Consider the following 9,952-nt stretch of genomic DNA (forward strand, 5'->3'; position numbering starts at 1 on the left):
ATTTTCTTACAGACCTTTAGAGGTTCGACAAATTTAGCCATCCATAGGAGGTTGGCTAAATTTATAGACAACAGGTGAGCATGGTTGGAGTTGAGTTTTTGGAACTCTTGGCTAAATTTTTTTATTTTAAGTAAGCCAACTCACTTTTTAGCCAAGGGTTTTAGATGGTTGGAGATGCTCTAAGCCGCTAACAAAGCGTACAACTAAGAGCCCGAAAGCGATATTAAAAAATCTAAGAAAATACATTAATTTATTCCAACACATGAATCACATATATTATCAAGGAATAAAATAATACATCCCTCCATAAAATAATTAAATGCATATGGTCAAATAAATAAATTAAATAATTAAAAGTAGTGATAGAAGGGCCCTCCCAGCCTAGTGGTCGGTACGTAAGATAAGCCCGCCGTGAAATAGTTAACGCCGTCATCTTCTGTATTAATTATAGTTATAATTATTTTATGATATCTGACTATTCATTATTTATTATTTTTTGTGGCCAGAGACGTCTGCATGAATCTGGTTTGTTTACACGTGTTAGGATTCTGTGCTGCCACGTTTTGGGAGAGTTTATTTAGTACTACAAGGTGTCGCTTTTGTATTGGGAAGCTGACCTTGTTGCGAAAAATAGGGTTATACGAGAAAAAAATTACTACAAGTTTAATTTAATTAGGTAAAAAATGGGATCGAACATGTGTCACACTAATTATAATTTTGGAATGTCTGTTAAATTCAAGTTGGGTTAAAATCAACGATTTGGTATTTTTTTTGAAATTAACAATTTGGTAAATTTTATTTATTTGGTTTATAATGAAACTTGCTCGTTTGAAAATATTTGAAATTTTATTAAAAAAAATCTTATTTTGTATTTTATATAATGTTATTATTATTTTTGAATGTAACGATATTATATAAAATATGATAGAAGGCTGTTTAATAAAATATGATGTATGTAATTAAAATTTAAATAATAGTCATATCATGATATAAAATTTTTGGTATAAAAACCCATAGAGTATGAGATAAAACAAACATAGTTTAGAATAATTTATGGAGGCAGACCCAGAGTTGACGGCGGAATTAACAGAGGTGGAAGAAAAGTAGAGGAGGGAGATAACGTACAGCATGGTGAAGCGGAGCCCACTGCCACAGGGGGCCGACATAGAGGGCAATGCAAGATGGTCTTAATAAGAACACGAAGCTAACCCAGTCTTCTCAACCCCATATCTTCATCTTCCAGCTTACTATCAATCTGTAACGCACCACTTCTTCTGCCCCTTACTATACACTCATTACACATACTTGCTAGTGGCTTCTAGAGCTCTCTGTTGTTATTCGTTTGTCTTTGTTGTTCAGAGAGAGAGAGAGAGAGAGAGATTGGCGGGAGAGAGATATTAAACAACTTATTGACAGAGAGAAGAGAGAGAGAGAGATTAAACAGTTTGTTGAGAGAGAGAGAGAGAGATTGGTTGGAGAGACAGGGAGAGAGAGAGAGATGGGAGAGTTTGTGAACAATGAGCTAGACAACATGGTATCAAACTACTACAACTCGGGGGCTGCTGAGTTTGACTTCGATTCATCTTCGGACAGTGATGATGCACTTCTTCATGATGAGGATGATGATTCTTTCTGTTTCGAACAAGTAAATAACCTTATCTCTATCTTCTTCCTAGGCATTTTTACATGTGTTTTCTTCTCATTACAAACTACTTTTTTTTTATGATAGTACGGATAAAAATCAGCAGAATTTTATAATGGCACCATGATTTATTATATGATCTACTAATTAGACCTGTGATCAAATGAAAACATGATGGTTTAACTGATTTTTAGTACTGCTATATGTGATCTTATAATTTGTAACTAGTGATTTGAATACGAAATTACGGTTTTAATGACCATATTAAAGTATGAGTTTATACCTAATTTTTCGATATTTATGATAAAAGTTTTACAAGTCAACCCCCATTTTTGGGGGGTTTGGGGAGAATATGTTGTACTATTATAATTCATATTAGCCTTTTAGTTTTGATTGCTTCTTACGATTGTGACTTGCAATCTGTATTAGTTAGAGACAAGATGTTAATATAAACCTAACAGAGCAGAAAGTATAGTGAGTTTGTATTGTTTTGTCTTCTGAAAGATTAGTGTTTTGATTGGTATGATGGATATTTACAGACCAAGCCAAAAACGGATACGTCTGCTGTGGAAGCTAGAAATGGCAAAGACATTCAGGGGATTCCTTGGGAGAGGCTTAATTTCAACAGAGATAACTACCGAGAAACAAGACTTAGTCAATACAGAAATTATGAGAGCCTCTCGCTCCCTCGTGGAGAGCTTGAAAAGGTTGCCCTCTGTACTTTGTATAAAGATGAATTCTTTTTTCAAATTGCGTATTTAGTGTTTTTCTTTCATTATTTTGGATGAGATTGTAGAATTCAAGTAACATGTCTTTCAAGTAATAAACTTCAACTTGGAAATGCTATGTAATCACCCAAGACTAAGTGATATGTGAGTTAAAAATTTGACTTGTAAGAATGTTATGGTTGTCTGTACATGATCTTGCTGTGAGAAACATTTACCTATCAGACCAAGATATTTCTTGACAAAAACTGCTAAACCAGAATAGACCTTCTCCTTTTTACTCCCAGTTGTAAGAGCATAGTGATAATTCAAAGAATAGAAAGTTGTTCTGAATTTAAAATCATGGTCACTGTTTGGAGATAGCCGAGCTGCTGATAAAAATAACAATTTTAATCAATTTTGTCACCTTGTATCAGCAATTCCTTGTATAAGTATAATTTAGTAACTTCTGCTACTTTCATATATGTAAAGCAGGCGCTATAGGCATTCAACGAACTTATGCATTAGAACCTAATGCTCTTGTCTTTAACTCTGTTTGCAGGACTACAATAAAGTAGAGAAGGGCCATATCTTCTATGACTTCCAGTACAACACAAGGCTTGTGAAATCAACCATTGTGCATTTTCAGGTAGTGTTTGTCGCTGCCAAATTTCTTTTGAGAACTGTAGTTTTGACCAAGTTGCATCACATAACGTGTTCTCAAAGTCATATGCATCATATAACGTGATCGAAGTCATATGCATCATATAACGTGATCGAAGTCATATGCATCATATAACGTGTTCTCGAAGTCACATGCATCATATAACCTGTTCTCAAAGTCATATGCATCATATAACGTGTTCTCAGAGTCGTATTTTCTGGGAACCACAGTCTTTGGACTAGGGAATTTTTTTATTGTAGTTGTATTACTTCAGAAGTGTCAGTGTATTGTGTTGTGGTTTGTTTAAGTTATTCTGTAATATCATAGCATTTTACTTTAAATATGTTAACAGATGAAACTTAGGCTTTGCATTAGGTAGACACAAAGTTGCTTTCTTAGTATCTAGTAGCTGTTGCGAATGAGGGTACATCCTTTCCCATGGCAATTAACTACCGTAGAAATATTGTAGTGTGCTGTTTGTTTTGGTAATCATCATTGTAGACATTTATACTTTCTGCAGTTGCATCTTAATACCATCAGTGTCAAACATAATAATCCTCTTATGATCCTTAATAATTTTATGAACACGTCTGGTAATTGTAGTTTGGCAGTTTTTGTACTATTAGTGCTCTTATAGTATCTCTTATAATAATTTTATGGAGCATAGAAGTACCAAGTCAATATTAAAACTTGACCTTGCTACAATATGCTCCATTGATAACATATCTGTACTCACTAGCTCAATGTGGAGCATACATCCTGTTTAACTATTTGGACGAACTCCATTTTGCTTGTGGTGAAACTTCTTCTAGGCTGGTGAGTTATATTTACAACGTAATTCACTGTCAAAACTACTATTAGGATTCTATCAGGCTTTATCAAGTAAGTTGATATAGTTCTAGCTGATGGGACATGGGATTTCCCTAGCTGTATTTTTTTCTTTAGAGCTTGATGTTTCTCTTAAAGAAAGATACAGCATCAGATTTCCCCACTACCATCAGCTTCATTTATTTATTTATTGTGCTTAACCCGGTTCAATCAAATGGAATTGAATCGGGTTTGTATTTACCAAATCGTTTTTTTGCAGATCATTACACTTGCCACGCATGAATATTTGTTACATTGTTACCTGAGAGGTACTGTCTTGAATGCGGTCAAGTTGGTTTTCAACAGCTGAGCAATTTATCAAGTCCCAAGTAATTGATAAAAATTAAAGAAGGATGAGGGTATTATTGTGTAAAACCAATGCATTTCGCTAATTGCTAGATTCCTGATTTCTTCCATCTTTCTATTTAGCTAGCAAGTATGTAGATGTGATCTTAATAGGACAGAAACCAAATCAATTTGGAGAATGAAGAATAACAGTCCTAGGTGAACTATATGTTTGTCTCTTGTGTTTAGTATTTAGGTTAGCCGGGTGGTCAATGCCTACATTGTGTGATACGGGAGGTGCAAATTCATTGTTTTGCTCATCGAATTCACAATGTGCATGATGATTACACGTTTCAAAGTAGATAACTTGAAAGTGTTTCTTCAGCAAACTTACATGACATGGAGCTTATTAATCTTTCCTCTCCCCCTCTTCATTTTTACAGTATTATTTAGTCTTTCTTATAACTTAACTTATGTGGCAGGGGATATTTTTATCTTTGTTTCGGCCTTATACGCAGGTGGAGTTAAGTTTGAGCAGCTGGTGTAATAGAGATGTGTTGTCCATATGGTACGGTAGGGATTTGACATGAGGCGTTTGTAGAGCTTCCTGTGTTTATATGTCAAGCTCTAAAGTATTTCTTTTTTTGTAAAATTGAGATCCTGTCATATTATTTTTGTGGTCTAATGCATTTACCTGCATAATACACCCGAAATGATTTATATCCACTTACTTTGTACTTACAGGTATTTACTTTGATCCTATTGCAGTAGTTTAGTTGTTTCCACCGTGTTAATATATGCACTGAGATAGTTTATTTTTCTGTGGTAGCATGGTAGTATGTTTCTAGTCACTTTTAGGGAATCCTGTTTCTTTATTTGAATGTTTTTGATTACATAACGGGCATCAGTTATTGCAATTCTTGTTGTGGAATTTCTGTTTCATATCTAATATTCAGTTGATCTGTGGGATACTTTGGTCTTCCCCGCCTCTCAATCTCAGTCTACATTATATATTATTATGGGTATGCATATACGTGTGATAATTTGTTTCTGTGTTTTTGATTGGATTTTTTTTAATTTCCAGCTTCCTAATCTGTAGTCTGTCCCTGACAGGCAAAGGTTGTTTGTTCTCTAGTTGTATGCAGTTAAAAAAAATTTAAGTACCGGGATGGCTTGATTGCATACAATGAATGTTTTTATCATTCTTCTGTTCCTGTAGTTATTGATTTTTTAGGACCTATTACTTACTGAGTACAATTTAAGTGTCGCAGCCGCAATAGTTGCATTTTTTTTCTCGTTGCATTTTGCATTTTAAGGTCATCTGCAAAGACTTCCAAGTTGAAGGACCAGCTATGTTCAGCACGAGTATCCTTTGACACTTGGAAGTAGCAGACATTGTTTAGATGATTTCTTGTACCTCGAATTAACAGTCTAGGGCTTGTTTGATTTGAACTATATTAAGTGTGAAATTATGACGATGTGATCTTTATAATGCCCTTCTCTTGTGGGCAGCGACTTGTGTCTTTTTAAAATGGTTCTTCTGCATACATAATGAAGGGATGTATATGATGGTTATAGAACTAGAAAAATTATCCTTATCTGAACAGCCAATTAGAATTATTTGGTAGCATCTTGACACTGCATATTAGTACTGCTTGTTTGTAGATTCAGTTCAAAGTTATCCTAACAATGTGTAGCTCATGGTTTTTCCCTTTTGGTATTCTTTCTTTCTTTGTTTGTCAGTTGAGGAACTTGTTATGGGCAACCTCTAAACATGATGTGTACCTTATGCAAAACTACTCAGTAATGCACTGGTCTTCACTTCTTAAGAGAGGTTCGGAGATACTCAATGTTGCTAAGCCTATCGTACCTACTCTGGTCAGTGAAGTTATTATGTTTTTAATGATTTTTCTAAAATTATGATGTATGCTATATACTGAGGAAAGAATACTTCTTTTACAGACATATCCTGGGTCTTTAGGCCAGTCTCTTTCACGAGTGCAGATTAGTACAATGGCTGTTAAACACAATCTACTGGTTGCTGGCGGATTTAAAGGGGAACTTCTCTGCAAGGTAAGAATAAGGTCAGATATAAATTGACGATATTAGCCTGATAATATTCTGGTATAAACAAAAAATAATTTTCCTGAAATTTGCTTGACAGTCCTTGGACCAATCTGGAGTTGCATTTTGCACAAAGATAGCCATGGATGAAAATGCTATAACAAATGATGTAGACATATACCATAGTACTGAGTAAGTACTTGGTCATAATACGTGTTCAGAGTTTGCTGCAAAGTGTCCAAACACAGAGATTGCTGCAACTGTCCTGTTTTCAACTAACATATAATTTTATGCGATGTGAACTGCAGTGGTTCGATCAGGTTAATGACTGCCAACAACGATTCTAAAGTTAGAGTGTTCGATACTGTAAATTTTGCTTGTACTAATCGATTCACCTACCCTTGGTCTGTAAATGTAAGAGCTTTTCTAAAGTCAACACTCAGTATTGCCAACCTTTTATTGTTGATGAATTATTTTGTATCAGAAGTAATTATTATATCTATTTGTTGCAGAACACATGTGTTAGCCCTGATGGGAAATTATTCTCTGTTCTGGGAGATAGTCCAGAATGCTTGGTGGCTGATGCTCAATCGGGGAAGGTTTGTTGCTTGAGCAGCTAATTAAAGATCTTGTTTAAACATATTATTGCACTGTTCGTCCCCATTCATGAATTTTCCTGCAGGTGGTTGGGACGCTTAAAGGCCATCTGGACTACTCCTTCACCTCAGCTTGGCATCCTGATGGAAATATTCTAGCGACTGGGAATCAAGACACCACCTGTAGGCTCTGGGACATAAGGAACATGTCTGAATCTCTCTCTGTCTTGAAGGGAAGGATGGGAGCAATTAGAGCAATAAGTTTCAGCTCAGATGGCCAGTTTATGGCCACAGCAGAGGCTGCAGACTTCGTTCATATCTACGATACAAAGTCTGGTTACTCCACAGAACAAGAAATTGATCTTTTTGGAGAGATTGCCGGAATATCGTTCAGTCCCGACACAGAAGCTCTATTTATCGGTATTGCAGACAGGACCTATGGTAGCTTACTGGAGTATAACCGAAGAAGATATGGATATTACCTAGACTCCTTCGTGTAGTCAGCCTGTCGGGGAGGGGCCAAGTTTGTCCGAGTGGAAGTTTAAAGCAATCTGGCATGATGGTTAGCGGATTTAGTTATGTATAACTTATAAGCAACAATGTAGCCCCTAGTTAGAACCATCCCTGCTTCCTCTCCTTTGGCTATTTTCACATTTTCACCATTACCAGAAAAAACGCAGAGGTACTTGCAGTTTTTTTGTTCGACTTGGTACCTGGGCTTGTTGAGAACAGTTTTGATCCAAAAAGCAAAAGAGAAAAAAGAAAGAAAAAGACACAGAATAGTATTGTATTGTATAGTATAAATTTATGTAAAGCAGTTATATGGGTATTGAATTTGTTGTATAGTTTAGTTGATATATATACGATATCTTTTATTCCAGTTGCATTTGATTTGTTTTTCACAGTTAATCATTTTTACATCCTGTACATATGCATTTCACTCTTGATGCTCATATACTGTATGTTGTGTTACTATGCTAAGAAGCAGTAGATATATGTTTCAAGTTTCAACTATTCGATATGAGTAGTGAAGCAGAATTTTGAAATATTCAAAATTAATATAATCAATCATAAAATTTTGCATGTCAGTTGGGGCTGAAGTCTAATATATACTACTTGTTATTTAAAAACCATGATTTACATGAAATTTAAGATTAAAAATCATGATTTACATGAAATATAAGATGACCCTGTTTTGGTTTCGCACCTGGTTCTGTTCTACGCAGATCCGACGCCAGGAAGGGGCATATATTTTTACTCGTAGAGCAAGATTCTAAAAGAAAAGATATATACGTGCCGATCAATACGAGAAACGGTAAAGAAAGAAAGCAGGGGATCGAGAGATTACCAAAGTTAAACTAAGCATGACACCAAAAGTTACATAACCACAGGACAGCAAATTACAGTTACAATGAAAATATTATACGTGACACCACCTTCCTTCCAGTGGTCTAGCGAAAAAAATATTAGCTGACCACTTTGGCTATAGAACCTAATTAAACGTGAACCATCCTCTGCAATTGTCTACTCGTTAGCTTCTGAGCTTCGGTCCACCTTGTCAACATTGTAAGACAAATCCGCATTGTCTGCTGCTTGTTTTTTTACTGGCTTCTTCCTGACTCTCTTCCCCTCTGCCGCAGCCTGAAGAATGCCATGCAGCTTGGCTTCTATAGCTGCGCAAAGCCGGTTGTCGTTAATAAAGTTGGGATTATTGTGAGGATAGTTGCAATGTCGTAAGCCATTGCAGCTTCCTCTGCTGTGTCATATGTGCCTAGCCATACCCGGGTTCGGTTCTTGGGTAAACGGATCTCAGCGACCCATCTTCCCCAGTGCCTCTGTCTTACTCCTTTATATTGGTTTTTCGGTTTCACTGCTGAAGCTGAACCGGAGCCAGAACCCGACCCGGAGCCCGACCCGACTTGAATCTGCTGTTGTTGGTATTGGTGATCAACCTGAGCTGGGATTTGGTGGTTTTCAGGTGTGCTGATTCGTTGCAACCCAAAAGAACCAGGTTGATCAATCCCAACTTGATCATGGGTCTGAACCGAACCCGAATACCGTTTTGGAAACAAATGGCTATCAGGGGCAGAGCAATCTTCTTGGTGCAAAACTTGATCATGGGTCTGAACCGAATACCCTTGTGGAAACAAATGGCTATTAGGGGCAGAACAATCTTCTTGATGCAAAACTGATACATTTGTACAAGTTTGTAAGGGAAAACAAGGGAAAGACCACGAAAACGGGGTTGAAGGGGAAGAACTCCGAATAAAAGGTTCGAGTGCTTCCAACAATTCCCCACCCTCGAAAATATCTCTACTACCATTACTACGGCAACTATTATTATCATTGCCTTCCCATATATCCATCTTTCAAAAACAAATGGACTAGGGAGATTCTTGAAATCACGAAAACGCAACAAATAAAACCAAGGGGATTCGAAAAAGGGGTTTCAAAAAAGCAACCCTTTTCCCTCCTTTCACAAAGAACACTAGACCTCAACTTCTAAGGAACAAAAACAAACCCTTTTGAAAGTTGATGATGGAAGATCAAGAAACACTTAAAGACCAAGCAAGTTATATTAACAAAAGGATCCTTCTTTATTTCTGATCCTTCTTTTCTAAGCGATTTTCAAATATGCAAAAAGAAACTCGAAAAACCAGCATCTATAATTTATATGCACAAAGGGAGAAAGGGATACAGAGAAGCAGGGATGCTACAGAGGGGGGGAGAGAAACAGAAATTTACAGAACAAGTACTAAGAAACAAATAAAAAGAAACTGTTGAAGTGTGTGCTTTAGTGTGTGCCTCAGTTTGTGTTTATGTAAGTTGGTGACTGGAAGGAAGAGCTTTATAAAGAACATGTAGCCCACAGATTTTCCCACCTTGATACTAACAAACTTGACCAATTGTGTGCTACAATACTTATTTAATAATGTCAGTGGAAGACTATTTGACTGAGGGGGACCAAAATATATAGGAAGATGACACCTAGCATGTCAACCTACAGCTAGGCTCTTTTTCAGGAGCTTTCTGGAAATTTCCAGGAAAGGTGAAGATCACACAGTGTGAACACAATATATAGAATATGATAGATTTTGAAGAATCTATGCCAAACAAACTTCATTGTTAA

General features: G+C 36.3%; 1 protein-coding gene and 1 pseudogene across 4 annotated transcripts; one reads left to right on the plus strand and one right to left on the minus strand.

The window, feature by feature from the left end:
* The first annotated feature begins 1,161 nt into the window (after positions 1-1,161).
* LOC108213113 (uncharacterized WD repeat-containing protein C2A9.03) lies at positions 1,162-7,708 on the plus strand. 4 transcript variants are annotated; one of them, XM_017384855.2, is made up of 9 exons: positions 1,162-1,645; positions 2,182-2,349; positions 2,909-2,995; positions 5,906-6,040; positions 6,125-6,235; positions 6,327-6,418; positions 6,535-6,640; positions 6,739-6,825; positions 6,909-7,708. In XM_017384855.2, the coding sequence occupies exons 1-9, from the start codon at positions 1,499-1,501 to the stop codon at positions 7,320-7,322; spliced, it is 1,347 nt and encodes a 448-aa protein (XP_017240344.1). In that variant the 5' UTR covers positions 1,162-1,498; the 3' UTR covers positions 7,323-7,708. The 4 variants fall into 4 exon arrangements, with proteins under 4 accessions (XP_017240344.1, XP_063946899.1, XP_063946898.1 ...); XM_064090829.1 differs by lacking the exons at positions 1,162-1,645; positions 2,182-2,349; positions 2,909-2,995 and adding exons at positions 3,090-4,146; positions 4,645-4,735; XM_064090828.1 differs by lacking the exons at positions 1,162-1,645; positions 2,182-2,349; positions 2,909-2,995 and adding an exon at positions 3,090-4,735.
* Positions 7,709-8,139: 431 nt separating this feature from the next.
* Positions 8,140-9,643, minus strand: LOC108213119 (ethylene-responsive transcription factor ERF055-like; annotated as a pseudogene).
* Positions 9,644-9,952: the final 309 nt, after the last annotated feature.

The sequence above is a fragment of the Daucus carota genome, chromosome 3, assembly GCF_001625215.2.
Source record: "Daucus carota subsp. sativus chromosome 3, DH1 v3.0, whole genome shotgun sequence".
Taxonomy (NCBI): domain Eukaryota; kingdom Viridiplantae; phylum Streptophyta; class Magnoliopsida; order Apiales; family Apiaceae; genus Daucus; species Daucus carota.